The sequence below is a fragment of the Diospyros lotus genome, chromosome 6, assembly GCF_014633365.1.
Source record: "Diospyros lotus cultivar Yz01 chromosome 6, ASM1463336v1, whole genome shotgun sequence".
Lineage (NCBI taxonomy): Eukaryota > Viridiplantae > Streptophyta > Magnoliopsida > Ericales > Ebenaceae > Diospyros > Diospyros lotus.
The window spans coordinates 44,543,009-44,565,502 of record NC_068343.1 but is presented as its reverse complement, the minus strand read 5'-3'; the positions used below and the strand labels follow the sequence as shown (position 1 = coordinate 44,565,502).

Below are 22,494 nucleotides of genomic sequence, written 5' to 3'. Positions count from 1 at the left end.
ACACAAGAAAAGAAATTTTGTACAAGTCATAGGAGATGCGTCTCAAGAGTACAAAAAGTACTCCTTACTCAGCCATCTTATCATAGACTCGCCTAACAACATTCCACAGTTTTTTTTTTTTTTTTTTTTTTAAGAACACAAGAAAAGAATTTTTGTACAAGTCATAGGAGATGCGTCTCAAGAGTACAAAAAGTACTCCTTACTCAGCCATCTTATCATAGACTTGCCTTACAGGGATAATTCTAAATTAATCGAACCTTTTTGTCGCTTGTTTTTTATTGCCTTAGACCAATCTATCCGAGGCTCATAAGGATCGTGTTGTGGAACATAAGTATGTAATTTCTCTAGCAGCTCCTCGACGGTGGATGCAGAAATAAGAATCTTTCTTGCTGAAGGAGAAATGAACTGTTGGTCCACAGCCTGATCAATAAAAGAGAGCAACCCATCGAAAAAATGGTTAACATTTAAAAGTCCAATGGGTTTGGTATGCAGATTGCTCTTGACCCAAGAGATTATACAGAAGATTTCTTCAAGTGTACCAAAACCTCCTGGTAAAGCGATGAAAGCGTCTGACTGATAAATCTTACAAGCCATGCGCTCAGACATAGAAGTCGTTTCTACAAGTTGACCGCGTGTAATCCCAGAAATACGTGGTTCAGCCAAAGGGATTGGCATTACACCTACCACATATGATTTTCCAAAAAGTGCAGCTTGTGAAACATAACCATTCAACCCACGACTTCCCCCTCCATTTACCAAATTAATCTTTTTCTCTCCTAATTTTTGGCCTAGTTCGCTTGCTGCAAGTGCGTAACAAATATCACTCCCAAGTTGAGAGCCACAAAGTACACATATGGTTTTGATTCGACAAACTAACTGGCCTTCCATGTTTGTTTCTTTTGTATGCCCTGGAAAGAGGTTTGGTGATCAAAAGTAGCTATACAACAATTCAACAAGAAATAAATACAAACAAAAATCATGCGTATGTACAAGTAGTTGTGATTGTGGCTCACATCTTCCTCTGGTTTTACGTCCAGAAATGGCTTAAACACTTTCTATGAAGCGAGGATAAGCTTCCCATTCAATTTTCTTATAGATTGGCAAACAGGGTCGTTTTTAGTCAGATTCCCAAGACTATAGCGTTGGTGGTCACTTATGAACTGGGTCCATAAAGCAAGAAGTTCTCTTTGCACTATTCCACATGGATGCGTCTCAAGAGTCAATCGGATATCATCCAATGACTCCTTACTCAGTCCATCCTTTATGAAACTAATTTTATCTTCTCGATTTACGGACGTAAATCCCACAGATTTGCATCGAGTGTTACAGGTCCAACGAGCACACTTGTAACAACCATTCACTCTTTTAGCTCTTCGTTTCTTTGCAAAACTACTCTTCCCTAAGCCCGGGAAGTGCTTAAAACTAGGTGAAGTTTCGCCAGCTAATCAAACTTTTGCTTCGATCAGCCAACGAATATCTTCAGGGATGTTATTACGCATCAATATCCTAAGTCTTTCACACCTACCAATATAAATTTGTTTCAAATCATTCATTGGGAGAGATGGATAGTACTTGCGGATTTTTGATAGTTGAAGATCCATTTTTTTTTTTTTTTTAAATCAAAAGACAACTATAATAAGAGAAGAGTAGAAACTATAAATCTTACAAAATGAACGAAAATACCTGATCGAAGAACAACACGAAGGAGAGGAAACTGAGCTTGCTTGCAAAAGTGTGGTTTGGCTTATACAGATATAGAGTCTCTTATAGAGCAATGGGTGTCACTATTCTATACTTGGCTCGAGGCACGCCATAATTGTAGGGTCAGGTGCGTCTCTTTTTTCAATGCTTGGTGCCTCCTTTTTCAACATTTGGCAGTGTGCCTCTTCCTTTTTCAACTTTCGGCGTTTCTTTTTCAATGCTTGATGTTTCTTTTTCTTTATAGGATATTGTGTCATTTTTCTTTATAGGGCAGTGTGATTGCACTGCCCCAGAAAAGTGGTTGCCGTCAGCGATATGTCTGTCTCCCTCTTTTCTCTATTTTATTTTATTATATATTTTTAAATATTTTTTTAAGAGTTTTTTTTTTTCTTTTCTTCCAGTTAAGAATCAAATAAGTGGTTTCCCACCTATTCGTATAATAACTCCCATTCATTACACCAGTTTTAAAGTTATTTTCAAAATTATGTAAATTGATTTTTCTCATAAATGCACATACATATTTTGAAAATATGTCATTCGGAGGTGTTGGCTTTATTACATTAGAATACGACACATCAATTCGCACAAACACTTCACACATGTTTGGTTTAATTTGATCCCCAATAATATAGACTAGCCCAAAAGACATTAAATTAGGCTCAAGTTTGGCTAAGCCCATGGTATCTTCACATTTGGGCTCTTGGGTTTTATCCTCTTCTTTCTCCCAGGCTTCTTCTTTTCTCACAGCATTTTGGCCCAATTTTTCTTCTATGATTGCTCGTACCATCCTAGGGTCATCAAGTCTCTCAATTGATTCATCATTCCTAGGGATGGGTATAGATTGAACCGACTCTTGACCTATGGGTGCATTGAATGACGATTCCTCCCCAAGACATTGGCCTATGGAATTTTGATTAGGTTGGTTTGGAAACTCTCCAGGTTCACTCATGCTCAAGGTCTGTGTAAACTCGGTCAATTGTTCTAAAATGTCACCTATGGCTCTAGTGGTTTGTTCTTGAAGTTCGACCACTTGTGTATTAAAACTCATTTGACCTTGCATAAACTCCTGAAGGGTGTCCTCTAAACATTTTTCATCCTGAGGTTGATAAGCATCAGATCTAACCCCTTGTTCTAACTCAAATTGGTGAGGTGGTGGAGGAAAAGGTTCATGAGATTGGAACACAGAGTCATTGTTCCAAGGATAATTCCAACGGTCATAGGAACTGGGGTATTCAGCGTAAAGATTTAGGTCATAGCCCGACAGATAAAAATTCTCTCTCTGATTCTGGTCAAAAGAAAACCTCCCCTCACCGGGATCAGGATGGCCAAATGCATTAGAAGTCACAGACATGCTAAAATACTGAGACATAGAGAATATGGAATGACAATTCAACGGCAGATAATGATGCTAATGAATCAATTAATGTTTCAATAATCATACCTGACCGTAATCTCTTGCACTGTTTAGTAACTAAAAGTTATCTAAATATATATTTTTTTTTAAATTTAATTTTTTTAATTATTTTTAATTTATATATTTTTTATATATATATATTTTTGTTTGTTTTTTTTTTTTTGAAATATATATATATATTTTGTAGTTATTATTTTTATTTTTCTTTATTTATTTATTTATTTTAATTTTTGGGTTAGTTAAATTTTTATTTTTTTGTGCTTAATAAAATCATATATACCACACAAAGCATTATTATCGAGTCAAACAAAATTATTTGCACAACAGATTAAATTCAAACACCAATAAATGCCTAAGTACACCTTACCCCCCAACTTAAATTGCGCATTGTCCTCAATCGGCAATAAAATGATAGAAGATAGGCATACCTGGCGATCTTCAATGCATGAACTCGTATGCAAAAAATTTTATTTAGACCGTGGAGTGAATTTTTTTCTTCTGTTGTACCTCCCCGGCAACGGCGCCAAAATTTGGCTGTACTCCTCACCCTACAATTTAGATAGCCTTAATCAGTTTTGGATGTTCAGTGTTGAAATGGTGAGGAGGTTTAAACTCACCAGTGTGTGAGTGTAGTTGTAGCACAAATATAAATTCCGGACAAGTCCGAGTCGATTCACTGGGAGGTTTATTTAACAAAAGAATGGTTCATTCGGGTTGATTTATCCAAAGAGAGCTAAGTTTTCCTGATTGTGAAAAGGTTTTTTGGAATATTAAAAAGGTCTTGGGTTGAGGCGAGTTCAGAACCAATGCCTTATAAATCTCTTATAGTAATTTAAACAGCAATATTAATCTGAAGTAAACAGAGGATCGTTTCGTAGTTATAATTCAAGATACGAATGATTCTTAGCTAAGCAACCCTCATACATGATATGATGGTTCTGGGTTAAGATATCACTGTAAATTTTATTATACTAGAGACTATGATTTGATCGTCTGAGCTTGGGTATATCTCATCTCCAATTCTAGCAACTTTCATACATGGCATGAGAGTTCTAAGTTAGGATGATGACCTAATCCAAACTCACAAAATCATTTATACACTCAACTCGAGTTTAACTCAGATAAATCTTGCATTCATCGAGGTTTGGCTTATCTTGAGATTCAAGAACATTGGACACTGTCCTCGCCTTAACCTAAGATTAGATTTAGCTACTCATTTCCATTTTTAAAATAAATTGGCAGGAATTTAAATGACAGGAATTAAAAGACAATATTTAAAAGACACTTTTTTAACCGACCATATAGGTGGTATATAATTTAAAGACAATAATTGAAAGACTATTTTGACCGACCATATAGGCGGTATATAATTGAAAGATAATAATTGAAATTGCAAGAATTTAAAGGCAGAAATTAACCGACCATTTAGGCAGTAGATAATAAAGTAACAATAAATGACATAAGAATTTAAATAAGGAAGAGAAGAAGTAAGATTTGCAAGAGAAAATAAAAGAGAACAAGAGCAATTAAAACAACTAAAATTTCATTCAAGAATAATCATCCCTTACAAGTGCACCTAAGTGCTCTATTTATAGGCTAAAAGATGTAATGGAAACCACTTAATTATATAATTTAATAATACAAAATATCTAGTTGATGATGTAAGCAATGATGTCATCTCAACCATGATGTAAGCGATGATGTCATCCTATCCCATGATGTAAGCGATGATATCATCTCAACCATGATGTAAGCGATGATGTCATCCTATTTGTGGGACTTGGGCTTTTCATATTTTTGGGCTTGGGCCTTCTTTATGTTGGGCTTGAGCTTGGGCTTGGGCCTTCCTTGTGTTGGGCTTGAGCTTGGGCTTGGGCCTTTCTTATGTTGGATTCTATTTGATTGTTGAGCCAAATGCACTTGAAACATCCTCTAGACTCCATAGTTGGCCCATGATTTTGAGCAACAATAATGGGTAATCCAACATCTTCGATTTATGCCCCTAATTAATTATAGAAGACAGCTTCATTGCTTCATCCTGTAATAATATATAATGCAAATAATTATTTATTTTAAGCATAATTATAAAGCCAAAATAGGGATATAATTCATTAGGATATAGGAAATATTGACCCTTATCAAGTAACACCAGTAAATGGGAGCGAGGTGTTACAAATGGTTCACCCCAAAACCTTACAAAGTGAGTTTTTATAGGCTCAACTCAAACCTAGCACCAAGTGAGTTTTAGGCTCAACTCAAACCTTACACCAAGTGAGTTTTAAGGCTAAACTCAAACCATCGACACAATGAGTTTTAAGCTCAACTCAAACCTTTACACCATAATGAGTTTTAGGCTAAACTCAAACCTTACAACAATCAAGATAATCAAATTTATCCTTACAACCCAAAGAGTAATAAATGCCTTACCACATGGTTGTACAAACCTCTTAACTTGAGGTGAGGAGAGATGGAGGATGATATTCGTTGTTTGCACTTGCTTCTCCTTTTTCACATCACAATGCACATCTAGGAATGGATGAATGGATCCACTTTGAAAGCTTGTCAAACTGATTTAGATCACATGTGCTTGTGTGTGTGTCTCTAGTGTGTATTCACGTGTTGTATCTTGTTCTTGCTCTATCAATCTCTTTTTGTCTTCAAATACCTGCTATTTATACCAAGAGATAGAAATCTAGCCGTTTATAGCCGTTAGAGATAAGACAGAAAAGTAGGTTTCGAAACATACATAATAGGTTTTGCTACATCACAATTTTACACATAGGTTTCGAAACATACTTCTCATGTTTCGAAACATACAGCCTTTACAGCTGGATATGCACTAAGAGACAGCAATGAGTGGGAGACATAATCTATTCCCCACTAACACATAATAATGATCTCAACTTCAAATTTGAATTTGAATTTTACAAGCCATGGAGAATGCATTAAAAAATGTTTTGAGAAGCTTTTAGATAAATATTAAAAATGCAAAGCAAAAAGCATCTTGGATCTCTGCTGACAGAGACATAGGTTTCGAAACATACTATTATAGGTTTTGAAACATACCTCTTTGGAAATGAGGTTTCGAAACATGATGCATATAGGTTTCGAAACATATCTCTCTGGAAATGAAGTTTCGAAACATGATATGGAGGTTTCGAAACATAGTCCAAAACCTGATTTGAAAACACATGCATAACAGAGATGTTTCGAAATAGCATACACTGAAAACATTAAAAACCATTTCAAAGGGGTTTCAAAACATGCATAGGAACATGACAGATATTCAAAAACATTTGCATGAAAACACAATCCACAACATGTATACATCACAGCTTATTTACATTTCTTTAGTTTAAGTAACCATTTACTTTAATACATAAATGTAAATAACAAAGTACCCCCTATTTGGATTCAATAAAAATATTTAAAAAATCAAAATCAAAAACAATAAGAAAGTAGATTTTGGGTTTTAGTACAAACTTACGATTTTGCGATTTGACCACCTCCAAAATATATACTTTTTATTTGATGAAAAATTCATTAAAAATCATTTTAGCACTAATGAATGTTAGATATCAAATTATCGGGAGATAGTTTTTCAAAAAGAAAACTCTTTCTTATATGTCTCCTTATAAGGTGCTAACCTTCCAGACTTGGTAAAAAATAGGGTTTTCATTTTCAAAAAGTGATACATGATATTGAAATTGATATATATTGAAAACCACATACTTGACTCATGACTTAGGGATTAAACCAATATATGTTTTTCATCATTAAAACTATTGTACAAAAAGTACAGCAACAGAGTAGCCACGAGGAGTCTTCGTGTCGACCTTTGGGGAAAGATTGTCCTGAAAGGCCTTTCAGGTCTTTTGCTTTTGAGCTACTTCTCTTCAAAAGGGTTTTTTGGTTGTGTTTTAACATACCCTTTAAGGATCTCTCCCAAATGACTCAAAATCACAATCCAATAACCTTTTTTAGGTGATACTGAGAGATTCTCGCTAGACTTCCCTTGAAATTTCCTAGGAGATCCTTTTGGAGCCTCTCCCGAGTCCCAAAGTGATATTTTACTCTTGTGTTGGTTTTGATGATGTAAATAAATAATTTATATTTTAAGTTAAATATTAGTTTTTCAAACAAAAATCAATTTCAAATACCTTTGTGAAAATGAAAATAAAATGAATTACATATATAGAGATTTACAAAAACAAGTATTAAGATTTAAAATAATCTCCTAAATAATTTTCACAAATTGGTTTTGAACCATTGGATAAATAAAACAAAATATTTTCAAAGGCAAAAGATCATGCATGCTCTTTATAGATTGATGTTTTTGTCTTTGACATGATTTTAATGATGAAATTCAATTGTATTTCATGATGGAATTATTTTATTAATTTTTTATTAACTTGGTGTTCTAAATTTCTTTTATATGATTTATTAAGCACCAAAATAAAAATTACTTTCATCGTAAAACTAAATGTCAAAAATCTTGTTATAAACTCTTTGATGACATTTGAAATGTTATGTTTCTATTTGATCAAATTTGTTGAAATAAAAATCAAGTTCAATGCCAAAATATCTTGTGATAAATTTTTTAATGGCACTTCGAATATCATATTTTATTTGATTAAAAATGTGTTAAAAATCTTGTTATATATTTTTTTTATGATATTTTGAAGATTATATTTTTATTTGGATAAAAATATTATATTAAAAATCTATTCAAAAAGTGAAAAATAAATTAAAATAGTGTGTTACTCCTAGGACTCAATGTCACGTCACCAGCAACACCAAGCACTTAATTGTGCTCACATGGCCGCATCATCTGCTATTCCCTTCATGTCTTTAGCCGCACAAACTTGTATATAATGTAATAAAAGAAAATCAATTTTAATCCGCAACCTGCAACACCTAGGACTTGAACGCGCGTCTCCAGCCTTTCAAAACCTTATATGCGCGCTACCACTTCTCCTACATTTTTTTTTGCACGCAAACTAATATATATATAGTAATTTGTCGACTGATTCTTTTGCATCTGTCGACCAATATAATCTTTAATTTTAAACTGTCGATTATTTTTCATAAGTTGTCGATCATTTTTCATATTTAAGCTATCCAGTCCAACGTTTTAAAGAATTTATAGACCGTTTTTCATATTTAAGCTACCAAAATGTTACATAAGTTGCACATTTCTTCATGGGATGCCCCGCGACTAGTCATTTGTTAAATATTATGCAATGGGAACTTCAAATCACAAGAACCATTCGGGTTGATCCATTGATTTAATTAATCACACGAACCACGACTACAGTCCTTTGGGGTCACTTAGGCCATGAGATTTTCACGCTTCTTCTTTTTGTTCCATCCATTCGGGTTGATCTATTGATTTAATTAATTTTTTTAATTCTATCTTTTTGCACTATCTCATATAACATGCAATGCTACTACAAATCACACGAACCACGAGCAAGTTATTTATTAAAAAACAAGAATAATGAGAAATATCTATATATATATTAAAGTGGGCTAGTCTGACCAAGAAGGTCAACAATTTTTCCCCCCTTTAAAATTTTGACCTGTCTTAAATGTGGTAATTGATTGTCAGGAGAAATATGTGAAGTCATTAATGGATAATCAATTTTGAAAAATTGATTATTATCATTTATATAATTAATTAATTAATTTAATTATCTTTATTTTATATATAGTTTAATTAATTTAAATTTATTTTTTATAATTTTAAATGTTATAATTTTATATATAACCTAATTGATTATTATCATTTATTTAATTAGTTTAACTAAGTTTCTGATTTGTCAATGTGAACGGATTTTGTGTAACAGTTTAATTCTTTGGAAGTCGTCCCAACATTAAGTTTTCTAGTTAATAGTTATTTTTTAACTTTTTTTTTTCTTTCAAAAAAATTTGACTTGTCTTGAATATGGTAATTGATTGACAGAAAAAATATGTGAAGTCATGTATGGATAATTAATTATCATTTATATAATTAATTAATTATTTATATTATCTTTATTTTATGTATAGTTTAATTAATTTAAATTTATTTTTTATAATTTTAAATGTTATAATTTTATGTATAACTTAATTAATTATATAATTTTTATTATTAATTTATAAGTTTATAATTTTATATATAATTTGTTTACTAAGGGGGCGTTTGTTAAAATGAGCAAGATAAGAGGTATCAAGATAAGTTTGGAATGCATTTCGGATTAAGATATGGAATGATCAAGATAAGATTGGAAAACATTCCAAAATTTCTGTCAGAGTGTTTGTTAAATTTTTTGGAATCTACCGATAATTGTATTTTTTCTTTTTATGTGTTTGTTAATGTATATGATAAGCACCAAAATAAGAAGTTTTTTTTTACCAAAATATCTCTATTACCAAATTTATAATTAAAATAGTATTTTATAATTAATATGAATTGTCAAAAAATTAAAACTAAAATTAATATTTTATTTTCTAAATTCATGTTCAAAAATAAATTTAAAAAGAGTTGAAAAGTAGAAATAATTATTGTTAGAATTACAATAATTCTACCTAGATAATTAAAAATGGCCAAAACATATTTTCATAATAGGTAATAAAATATAAAATTAAATAAAATAATTTAAAACTTGGTGAAAGGAATTATATTAGTTAATAAAATATATATAGAGAGAGAAATTTAAATTTTAAAAATCAATGAAATGAATATTGTCATTTAAAATTTAAAAATTGTCAAAACATATAACAATTTAAAAATGTATTAAATAATATTAATTATAAGAGTTAAATAAATAAGTTTTTTTAATAAATTTAAATCTTTAAAATGTATTAAATGGCATTAACTATCCTATAAGGGGTATATAAGTAATTGAATCTTATCTTGAAAGAGCCAGATAAATTTATTCGAGGGGAGAGATCGGATAAATTTATCTTGAAAATGGGAGATAAGAGGTCACGTGAAGGTTTTTTCGAAAGTTATCAGATAAGCTTAACAAATACGTTAGAAAGACCAAATATCCGGAATGCTTCTCATATCTGATATTTTCTCCCTCTTATCTTGATTAACAAACACCCTCTAACTACATAAACAGCACGTAAGCACCATATTAAATTACTAATAATTAAAATAATGATGAAAACGTCTATGGAGGCCTATAATTAATAGTTAGATTTATTAATGATATTCGCAACAATATCAAACATTGTGGAGGCCTAGAAATAGTTAAATTTATTAATATCATTAACAGTACCAATAAACATAGAAAATCTGATACAAATTTTTTTGAAAACTTGCAATGCAGCAGCCTAATTGATAATGACAATTTATATTGATAAATTAATAGTCATTAACAAGTATGTGAACATATTGTTGTCATTATAAATATTTTAACAATTATATATTAAATCTACATTTGTACAATATTGTTACATATTATAGATTACATATAGATTGTATTGCATTAATATCATGAATGTTAAAATCTTAGTAAACAATAATGTTGTTAAAACTAAAACTATCGTAAAGTAGGAATACTATGAATGTGGTAAACTTTTTTCAAAATTAATATATATATTTGACTTGCCTTAGACGTGGTAATTGATTGCAAGGAGGAATATGTGAAGTCATGCATGGATAATCAACCTATTCGTCTACTGCTATTTTGAATGTCAAATTTTCTTGTGAATTGTGGGTTGAATTGTGTGTTGTATTGTATATAATTGGTTGAAAACACAATTTAAGCCCATTTATCATTTCATACTATGCTCTTTTACTCTAACTCGTTTTAGTAGAGTTACAGGATGAAGTTTTGAGTTTGTTCATTTGCATACTTTTTCGTCCAGGTTTGTAACCATATGTATTCGTAATTTTGTAATCTCTTTATCTTGTTTATAGTGTTGCAATCTATAATAGTCCCCGTGAATGTTTTTCTTATGTTGATTTTTAATTTTTTTTTTCCAATTTGGTCTTCGGGTATAATATGGCATCATTATTCAATCAAGTGAGTGATGTGAATGCAACTAAGAAAAACTAGGCCTTGAGGGTTCGTGTGGTACGCTTGTATAAGACAACTGCACGTGAAAATTCGGAAGAGACGTCTATTCTTGAATACATATTTCAAGATAAAGAGGTTACTTATCATTTCTCTTTTTCTTTTTTTCCTGTTTTCGTGTAATTTTTGTATTTTTTTACATATTGCTTATTGTATTACATGTTAATTTAGATTTATTTTTTACATGATTTCGAGATCGAGTTATGTGCTTTTAACTGTTCATTTTTTTTTTAAATTGTTTTGTGTACATTAGTGTTGTTTGATTTTTTTCATTATTTTAAGCTTTCTTTTATTATTTTAATTTTCTGTTATCGTCCAACTTTCATATTTTTTGTGTTTTTGTTATTTGAATACATGTTATTTTAGTTTTCTTTTCCTTTTAAATAATTCTCGTGTCTGTATGTGTGCTCTTAATTGTTTTTGTATTTTTTTTTATTTTGTGTTGATTAGTGTTGTTTTTGTATTACATAATATTTTCTGTAATGTTTTAAAAAATTTCTATACATTAGTGTTGTTTACTTTGATGCATATGTATTATAGAATATTTTTTTAATTTTTTATTTTACAAAACATTTTTTTTTAATTTTTATGTATTCTGTTGTTTAGTCTTTATTTCATATACATTAGTATTATTTATTTACTGTTTTCTTATGTTCCCTTGGGGTATGAATTATGTGGTTTTAGTTGTTCGGTGGTGTTTTTTCTTTCCTACTTTATTTAGTTTATAGATATTATTGTTGTTTCTTTTGATACATGTGTGTTATTATTATTTTATTTAATTTTTGACCCCTTTTCAGGCGCTCTTTTGAGTTCGAGATGTGTGCTTTAAGTTGTTCGCTCATTTTTTCTCTTTTTTTTATTTAATATTCAGTGCAGTTTCTATTTTTGCATGTTTTCGTTGGGATTTTCTTTTAGATTTTTTAAATGGGTTAGTTAGATTTTAAGTTATTGTTTACCTTTTCATTTGTTAATTAATGTTTCTATTATCCTCAAAATTCCTTAATCTATGGTTTTTTTGCAGGGCGGGAGGATTCACGCTATTGTAAGGCAAGCGATGATTCGAACTTTTAAACCATTGCTCAAGGAAGGAAATCTATATGCTACGCATAGCTTCGTTGTTGCCTTGAACAACGATGACTTACAAATACAGAATTGTTTTCCAAAACAATACACAAGTTGTTGAATTTTTTGATGACAAATTTCCTAATTAGATATACATGTTCAAGCCTTTTAAGGAAATCCTTGCATTGATTGAAAAAAAATAATACCGAGTTATTTGGTAGGCTTCGATGGTTATTTTACTATAGGGAATCATTTTAATCTATTTTATGTGTGATCATTTGATTAACTATTGATGATACATTTTTTTCTTCTGTTACCAGACCTAATTGGTGAAGTAGTTGCCCGAGAGAACCTTAAGACGAAGGAAATATCTAGAAAAAAGACTAATTTAATTGGCATTGTGGTTCAGGATGCCGAGTTATGTCTCTGCCTGATTGTTTTGTTCTGGTTGATTTAATTATTATTTTGTGGTATTTTCTATTCCTTGATCTAATTTATTTTTATCTTATAGGAGGAATTGGCTACCATGTACCTTATGGGGTGACTACGCATGTGAGATGAGTTCCCATTTGGATACTACCAACGAAGAGCCAATTGTTCTTATTATGCAGCTTTGTCGCCTGAAAAAATATAATGGTCTTTCTACTTTTATCTCTACAAGTTATTTTTGTCGATTTGGTTTTTTTATGATTTTCAAGTGTAATAAAAAATCACATTTTTTATTGCAAAGATTATGAGGGTTTGCAATACCTTTCACATAACTAAGGTGGTGGTGTGTCACGACCCAAAATCTGATATGTCATGAACGGCACTAATCCCTAGGCCCAGCGGCTCCAAAATGGACTAGTAAGCCTCTTCTCTAGCTCGATTTGAATAAAACAATATTACTGACAAGATATAGAATATGAATAAAATACCAATTCACCTTCTAACATAATATCTCAATATTTCATATACAGCAGCTGTACAAAATAAGAATATCTATCACACTGCTGTCAATAATACATACCCAATCCCGTATCTCGGGCCCTTGGCACAATTATGTGCCAACAAAAATAAAGACAAAACATCAAACTCTACAACACGTGTATGTCTCCACAGAGCATCCTATAATACATCCGGAATCAAAAGAGGGTATGATATCATACCAGAAGATCTGTTGGACCAATAATCAAAAGGAGAATTCCCTGAAAATATTTTTAATAAAACGAGGTGAGTCTTGTGGACTCGCGAGTATAAGGTATGTCATGCCCACTAGGAGAGTATACAATAAAATGCTAGGATGATCATCATGAATATAATAACGTAATAACAGTATAAACAGTGGAAATATGAACCATAAGTTTAAATAATTTGAGGTTTCAAAGAAAAACATCGTGTAGGAAAAATAGGTGCCTAAGACAACCCCCATAAGTTGTTCCCTAACCACCTAAGTCCCTTATACTTTTGTATAAGATGCATGCACTGATTCTGAGGACACACTAGTAAAAACTGGCCTAACGCCTATATACACATGCACACAAGTATATATATCGGCACATACATCATCATCACTCAATATCATCATAAAGGCCCACGTGATAGCAGTGCTGAAACATACTATCCGTGTCTCTCATGGCCTTGGCATGCCAAGCCTCACAGTACCATGATCTTTTCCTGCTGTGAGTCACTAGGGAATCTACTAGATAGTCCTCTAATAATAATGCAAATGATACCCTAATTTATGCACAAGTCATAATCATTTATCATTTCATGTGGTGCCTAAAATACACCATATCATTCAACACTTCACATTTTCAAAACAAGAAATCAGTTAGGGTATCTTTCTGTTTATGTCTCTCCTAGTAGGATGAAAATATTTCATGCAATTTAGGAACATTTAAAAGAGAATATTTTCTATGATTCGCATATAGAAATCATTCACAAGTTATGCATAGAACAATTTATATACGTGCATAAAAATATGGTAAACATAACATATCCTGTCTACTCGCCTGGGAAACGATGACTCAAGTCTGAGTCTGGAGAGAAGATCAAACAAAATCCTGAGAATCTGATCCTACAATAAATAGAATGGGGTGGTCACATTTAGATAATAAGAATAACGATGAAATGGAATTACCGAAAACCCTAATCATTACCTAACACCCTGAATTAATTATTTTATACCTTAGCCCGCGCAATATTCAAATCTGGCGTCATGGAATTCGTCGAGCTAAGCCATCGACTACGTCATCATGCCTCGCCTTGCATGCTACGCGTAAGTGTATAGTGGAACTACACACCCACTTATAGGCTGCAATATCATAATATATCTATATATATATATTTATCCATAAACTAGTTTTCTTTTAATATAAATAATATATTTTTTATCTAAATTCCTCCTTTATAAAAAATACATACATATATATATATTTATAACTAAATTGATAAATTTTCTTAAAAACTTAATAATTAATTAACAATTTAATAAATGGTTTAAAAGGAATAAATTTCAATATTCTAGCCTCAAAATAGAAGGAATCCATCAGAAATCAGGATTCGAAATAAACCCACGTCATCATCATAGGCTAGCCTAGAACGCACTCGGGGTCAGTCTTGCTCGGCCTCGAGTCATCTAATAGGGCTTCGTCCTTATGACTCCGATCAACAAAATGACTCGCCAATCATATCGCCAATTCTAGGACACCTAAAGAGAACCCAAATTAGATCAACCTCGATGTCCTGAGTAGGACCAACCAAACCAAGTCATCCTAGGTCCACGGACAAGCGACAAGGGAGAACAAGCCGAGTGGGCTAGCCCAAGGGCTGCCACAACTGGGTCAGTCATGCCCAACACATTGGGCCATCCTAAAACCCAATCGGGCCCCGCCATCCTAGGCTAAAACCTAACCCGACATGCCCAACCCCAAAAGCCCTCATTTCCTTTTTCCTTATATTTTATATATTTTTCTATTTCTTTTCTTTTCTTTTCTTTTCTTTTCTTTCTTTTTCTTTTTTTTTTCTTTGCCATCAAACTGCCACCACCGGCCGGCCAAAAATGGCCGATCAATATACCAATACGAAGCCCTCGCCACGAATAACAACATATATTAAAATGAAACCCATCAGACGGTCAGATCTTAATAGATCTTAAAATTAATTTTTGGCCGAAAATAGGGGCAAATCTGGCCGTCGCCGTTCGCCGGCTGCTGACCATTTTTTTCGACGATCAGAAACTACCCCGAGGTGCGCAACACTAAGGAGAGCAACATACCCAAAAATGAGAAAGATCGGACGGCTAGATCTTCGTAGATCTAGAGTCAAAGTCTCGGCTAAAATGGGACAAAATACTGCCAACGTCGCCGGCCACCGTGGCCGGCGATTTCCGACGATCCAAGACCGCCACCGAACCCTCTTAAGAAAACCGACCATCATATCCAAGAATCACGAAAATCCAACGGTTGGATCTTCGTAGATCTAACCTCAAACATTCGGCCAACAAACCCCATCGTGTCTCAACCCTCATTTCACGAAAACAACAAGCAAAACAGAAAAATGAAGCCAAAGCACTTACCTCCTTGTAGATCGGGGGCACTTTAATAGTGAAAACGAAGTCGGATGAAAGATCGAACGGTTCGTTCGTTTGGAATCGTCAAAAATCCGAGAGGGAGCAAAAGAGAATAAAAGAGAGAGAGGAGATTCTGATTTAGGGGGGGCTGCCGAGCGCCTCCCCCTTTTCTTTTTATATTTTTTCCTTTTCTTTATTTAATTAATTATTATATAAATAATTTAATTAAATTAATTCATTTAGTTTTTTTTTTTTTTGGATCTTTACATTCTCCCCCCCTTATAAAAATTCGCCCTCGAATTTCACGGAAACAAATAAGGATATTTCTCTTTCATAGCATCTTCCATCTCCCAAGTGGCCTCACCCTCACTATGGTGGCTCCACTGAACTTTAACGGAAACTATTTCTTTAGATCTAAGCTTTCTGACCTGCCTATCTAAGATTTTAACAGGTTGCTCTTCATATTGCAAGCTTGGTTGGATCATAGTGGGTGCTGTCGGGGGAAAAACATGAGAGGGGTCTCCAATAACTCCGCGTAGCATTGACACATGAAATACGGGGTGCACTCCAACCATCGACGGTGGTAGTGCCAACTCATAAGCTACCTTCCCAATCCGCCTAAGGATGCGAAAAGGTCCAACATACCGAGGACTGAGCTTACCTCTCCTCCCAAACCTCACTACCCCCTTCATAGGCGATACTCTAAGGTACACCAAATCATCAACTGCAAACTCTAAGGGTCGACGCCTATGATCTGCATACGACTTCTGACGGTTCTGAGCTGTCAAAAGCCTATCACGAACTACCTGGACGATCTCCATGCTTTGGCCAACCAGATCTGGGCCAATAAGTCGTCTCTCACCAACCTAAGGGTGACCTACATCGTCGACCATATAGCGCCTCATAAGGTGCCATTTGAATGCTGGATTGATAGCTATTGTTATATGCAAATTTGACATACGACAAATTCTTCTCCCAACGACCCTTGAAATCAAGGGCACACGCCCTAAGCATGTCCTCAAGTATCTGGATAGTCCTCTCTGACTGGCCATCCGTCTGGGGATGAAACGCAGTACTCAATGCTAACTGCGTACCCAAAGCCTCATGAAATGAGCCCCAATACCGAGAGGTAAATATGGACCCTCGATAGGCGATCTAGGGGGATCTACTACTACCCATACTGAATCATGTCCCACAGGGGACCTCGGTAATCCTATAACCATATCCATGGTAATATGCTCCCATTTCTATTCTGGAATTGGGATGCTCTCCAACAAACCTCCTGGCCTCTTATGCTCTGCCTTCACTTGCTGACAGACTTGGCAAGTTAAACACGTACGAGCAACATCTTCCTTAAGGCGCGGCCACCAAAACAACTGCTTTAGGCCTTGGTACATCTTAGTAGTTCCTGGGTGAATGGCAAATCGAGAGTGATGAGCCTCCGTAAGGATCCTACTCCTCAACTCGTCCACCTCGGGGACACAGATCCGAGTCCTGAATCTCAACACTCCAGAAGAGTCAACAGAAAAATCCAACGCCTTACCTTCTCCGACATCTTTAATGATCTTGGCTAGACTAGGGTCCTTAACTTGAGCCACCTTAATCTCCTCCATCAAAGTAGACCTAAGCTCGATGTGCGCCAAAAATCCTCGAGATTCAGATATCTCTAAACATGCATCACTCCGCTCTAAACTATGTAACTGCTCCACTAACGGTCTCCTCCAACTAGAAATATGAGCAAGGCTACCCATAGACTTTCTACTCAAGGCATCTGCTACTACGTTAGCCTTTCCTGGGTGGTACAAAATATGGATATCATAGTCCTTAAGGAGTTCCATCCACCTACGCTGTCTCAAATTCAGGTCTCGCTGGTAAAAAATGTACTTGAGGCTCTTATGATTCGTGAACACCTCGCAGGTCTCGCCATATAAGTAATGCTGCCATATCTTGAGAGCAAATACTACGGCAGCCATCTCGAGATCATGAGTAGGATAGTTCTGCTCATGTTTCTTCAATTGCCTAGAAGCATACGCAATAACTCTCCCACGCTGCATCAACACACATCCTAATCCAACCCTCGACGCATCACAGTACACGACATAACCCTCACTCGCTGATGGTAGGGTTAACACTGGCGCTGTAGTCAAACGCCGCTTCAACTCATTGAAGCTTTGCTCACATGCATCTGACCACTCAAACTTTACATTCTTTTGGGTGAGACGCATCATCGGCACTGCAATCTTAGAAAAATCCTTCACAAAGCTGTTGGAAATGTATGCCCTAAAGACACGTTTTGTTTAATTTATGGTAATGATGTTTCTTTTATTCAGTTTATGGCACATATATTATTTGCATTTAATTGTTGGAAAGGTGTCCATGCTATTAAGTAAGTGATTCATGTGATGGGTCGTTCTTCACAGTTAGGCATGAATCATGGGTACTTAATAAGCAAGAAACTATTACTCTTGATCTTTTGATAGAACTGGGCATTCTATCATGATAAGATCATTGTGCAATAGATCCTAATGGAGGATGGCTTGCCTTAGCCAGTAAACAGTCCGTTTACTCTAATTGTACAAGCGCATTTGGAATGCGTAGAGTGGACCTGTGATAGAAGCTAATGACAAAGTACTAATTATCATGGAGCTAGTCTATTACTGCTACTACGTGGACGAGTACTCTAATACTTGAGTATTAGTTGGTGGTCTAGTGAACCTAGAGCTATATTCTTAGATTCATTGTAGGTGAGGTCTATCAAAGATCAATATCCTTTTGAGTTGGGAGTATGGTTTCTAATTAGCTAAGACAGACTAATACAAGATAGTTTCTGTGATTCACCCCCTTGTGATTGTCCAAGAATAATCAAATAATCCAGGGCCCTGGGAACGTGACTTAAGAATGTGTGCTTCTGGGTAGCTCCCAGTGATAAGCAAGTACATTCGAGTAGTCACGGATTATTGGACTAGTGATCTAAGGATGGTAGAAATCATTTAGAAAGGTGTTAGTACATTATTCCTTTCTAAATGATGGGTGTTATGCAGAGGGGTATTTTCGTCATTACACTAGTAGGTCAAAGACATGGCATATGCAAAATTATTCGTGGGGTCAGTGTTACCATATGGTGATAGTTGGAACACTTAGAATGACAAAATATAGCTACTAGGTAGCAGGGATATTTTGGTCATTTTAGTAGCCGTGAATAATTTGTCTTTTGGTCCCCGGGGTAGCTCGATGTAACTCATGTATTTTTTAATACATTTGGCTTGTTGGATGAATTACATTGAGAGAGAATTATTTTATTCAGAATGGTCCATAATTAATTGGGCTAGAATAAAATAATAGTTCATTAGGCTTTTTAATTAATTAATTGGGCTAACCCAATTAGAAAATTAATTAAATGATCTTGGCCCATTAGGGTTTGGCCCACTAGGGTTTTAACCCTAGGGTTCTCCCTATATATATCTCTCTTTGGTTGTTTTTCTATCCAAGTCGTTTTTCATTCTTCTTCACCGAAGAAAGGCCACGAGTTCGAGTCGTATTTCGGAAGATCGAAAGAGAGCCTCGAAGTTCTGATGCGAAGGAGCCGAAGGATAGCAGGACAGCCGTCGTCTCCACCACGCGAAGAAGCTACCGCGCATCCTGCCCCTATCGCCCCATTCCGACCGGTAATCCGCCGTAAAAGTAAGTCTCTTAGATTCTAATCAATACGAGGATCGTTTTTGATTAAAACGCTTCCGTTGCATGCTTTTGTATCCTCGTTTTTGATCCTTCAAAAGCGACGGTAGTATCCTGCTAGACCTAGGAAACTACGTATCTCAATGACTGTAGTGGGTCTAGGCCACTGAGCCACAGCCTATATCTTCTTTTGGTCCACTTGGACCCCTTGACTAGACACAACATGCCCAAAAAGCCAACACTTTCTAGCCAAAACTCACACTTTGAAAATTTGGCATACAACTCATTCTCATGAAGGGCTTGCAAAACCGTCCTAAGATGGTGCTCATGCTCAACATCACTCTTGGAATACACCAATATGTCGTCTATGAACACGATGATGAATCGATCCAAGAAAGGTCGAAATACACTGTTCATCAAGTCCATGAATGCTGCCGGGGCATTCGTCAACCCGAATGACATCACCAAAAACTCGTAATGCCCATACCGAGTGCGAAAGGCAGTCTTGGGAATATCCTGATTCCTGATCCTCAATTGATGGTATCCTGATCTTAAATCAATCTTAGAAAATTGCCTCGCGCCTTGCAACTGATCAAATAGGTCATCAATGCGTGGCAACGGATATTAGTTATGAATAGTAACTTTGTTTAATTGACGATAGTCAACGCAAAGTCTCAAACTCCCATCCTTCTTCTTCACAAATAGCACCGGCGCACCCCATGGCGACGTGCTAGGCCTAATAAAGCCCTTATCTAAGAGTTCTTGTAATTGATCCTTTAACTCCTTCAATTCTGCTGGGGCCATTCTATATGGGGGTATCGAAATAGGTCGAGCCTCTGGTACTAGGTCGATACAAAACTCAATCTCTCGATCGGGTGGTAATCCCGGAAGCTCCTCGGGAAAAACGTCTGGGAACTCACACACTACTGGGACTCCACTAACCTCCCCAACTGATCGGTCACACTCTTTCACGACTTCCAAGAACCCCTCACAACCTTTGCCCAACATACGTTGCGCCTTTATAGCTGATATCAACATACTAGCCCCTTGAGTCCTATCTCCCTGGATATAAAACAAATCCTCATTGGGAATATCAAAGTAAACGCATTTCTGATGACAGTCTAGACTAGCGTGGCATGAAGCTAACCAATCCATACCTAAAATGGCATCAAACTCCATAGGACCGAGTAAAATAAGATCTACTAGTGTATCCCTACCCACGAGAGAAACAACACAAGCCCGATACTCTCGCTCTACCTGCAAGGCATCACCCACAAGAGTCCCCACTAACATGGGCTCGCCCAAAGGAGTGGCACTTACTCCCAGACAGGGAGCAAACTGCCGTGATACAAACGAATGCGTCACCCCGGGATCAAATAGCACGTGTGCACTGTGACCACAAATATGAATCGTACCTGTCACCACCTGATTGGATGCCTGGGCATCCTGAGTCGTCAAATGATAGACCCTCGACTGACTCTGTGGGCCATGCCCCCCTCGAGGCTGGGGAGCGCTGCTCTGAGCTCTAGATGTCGGCTGCTGGGCTGGAGCTTGTCGTCTTGGAGGGCCTCGCCCTAGCTGTGAACAGTCCCTCTGTATGTGACCTGGCTGTCCACACCTAAAGCATGTAATCGGGGGCTTCGCATACCTGCACACCCCTGAGTGTCTCTTCTTACATGTCGGACATAGGGGCCTCTCTTCCTGTCTCTCCTGCCACTGCCGCTGCTGCTGCTGTCTCTGGGAAGGGGGCGCAGGCAATGAAGGAAATGGTGGCGCTACTGCCAACGGCTGCAAGCTCGTCGTGCCCTTCCCCTTCTTCCCAGAAGAGAAGGAAGTACCACTGTCGCCTCTAACCCACTTCAAGTCTTTAGCTGCCCTCTCTTTTGCTGCACGTGCCTCAAGGGCTAAGGCACTATCAATTGCCTCCTCATAAGTGCCAAAACGAGTGGCGTGCAAACTCCTAAACCATGGCTCGATCAATCGAGATATGAAGTGTGTAATCCTGTCCTGCTCCGTAGGAACCAAAACAGGTGCAAACTGTGAGAGCTCGGTGAATAATGCATCATAACGCTCAACACTCATATCTGGGGTCTGTCTTAGGGCCTCAAACTGCTGGGCCCTCTGGAATCTCATAGTGCTAGAGACATATTTTGCCAAAAATAGTCTCTTAAACTCAGCCCATCCTAACGGGGTATCACCCCGCCGTCTCCTCAATACATCATACCACACGCTCGTCTCACCATGAAGACAAAAAGACGTGAGCTCCACCATCCGATAGCCATGTATGCGAGAACCTCTCTTCAGTTTGTTCAACTGATCCAAAAACTCTTCAGCCTTATCTCTCGCACCTCTGAACTGGGGCGGCTTCAGACCCATAAACCGCTCAAACTCATAATCTATCCCAACGGCCTCAGGGTCCACTGGAAGGTCCACTGGAGGCTGTCCCCTAGTCTCGCCCGCATCACCAGTGCCGACGGCAACACCTGCAGTGCCACCGCTAACGGCGCCCCTGGCGCCACCAACCACAACACCGTCGCCAGTGCCGCCACTAGTGCCACCTCTAGTGTTGTCCTCGGTGCCATCTCCAGTGCCGCCACCAACCCTAGTATTAGGGCTTACACCCCCTGACGCCTCTAGCTGTCTCTGAGAATTAACTATATTTGTCAACAGCACCGTGATATTTGCCAAGGAGTCAATAATCAGCTGGTCCCTATCTCTCGCCGGAGTACTACCATCAAAGTCAACTCCACTGCGACTCGAACCACGGCCCCGGCCTCTACCTCGGCCTCGGCCATGTCGTTCGCCACGACCTCGTCCACAGCCTCTGACCGTGTAACCGCTGGTAGGTGAGGGCTGAGGAGCCTGATCACCCTCTAAAGAATCTGTCTGCCTGAATGCTGTCCGAGAACGAGGAGGCATCGTCCCTGTCATCGTACTGATAGGTCAATAAGAGTAGCAATAGAATCTAAAAGCAAAAGATCAAATGATACTAGACTCTAACACCCTTAGCAAAAGCTAGA

General features: G+C 36.3%; 1 protein-coding gene across 1 annotated transcript; it reads right to left on the bottom strand.

The window, feature by feature from the left end:
• Positions 1-16,101: 16,101 nt before the first annotated feature.
• On the bottom strand, positions 16,102-16,620 carry LOC127804561 (uncharacterized). Its single transcript, XM_052341434.1, has one exon. The coding sequence runs from the start codon at positions 16,618-16,620 to the stop codon at positions 16,102-16,104; it is 519 nt and encodes a 172-aa protein (XP_052197394.1).
• Between the last annotated feature and the right edge of the window lie 5,874 nt (positions 16,621-22,494).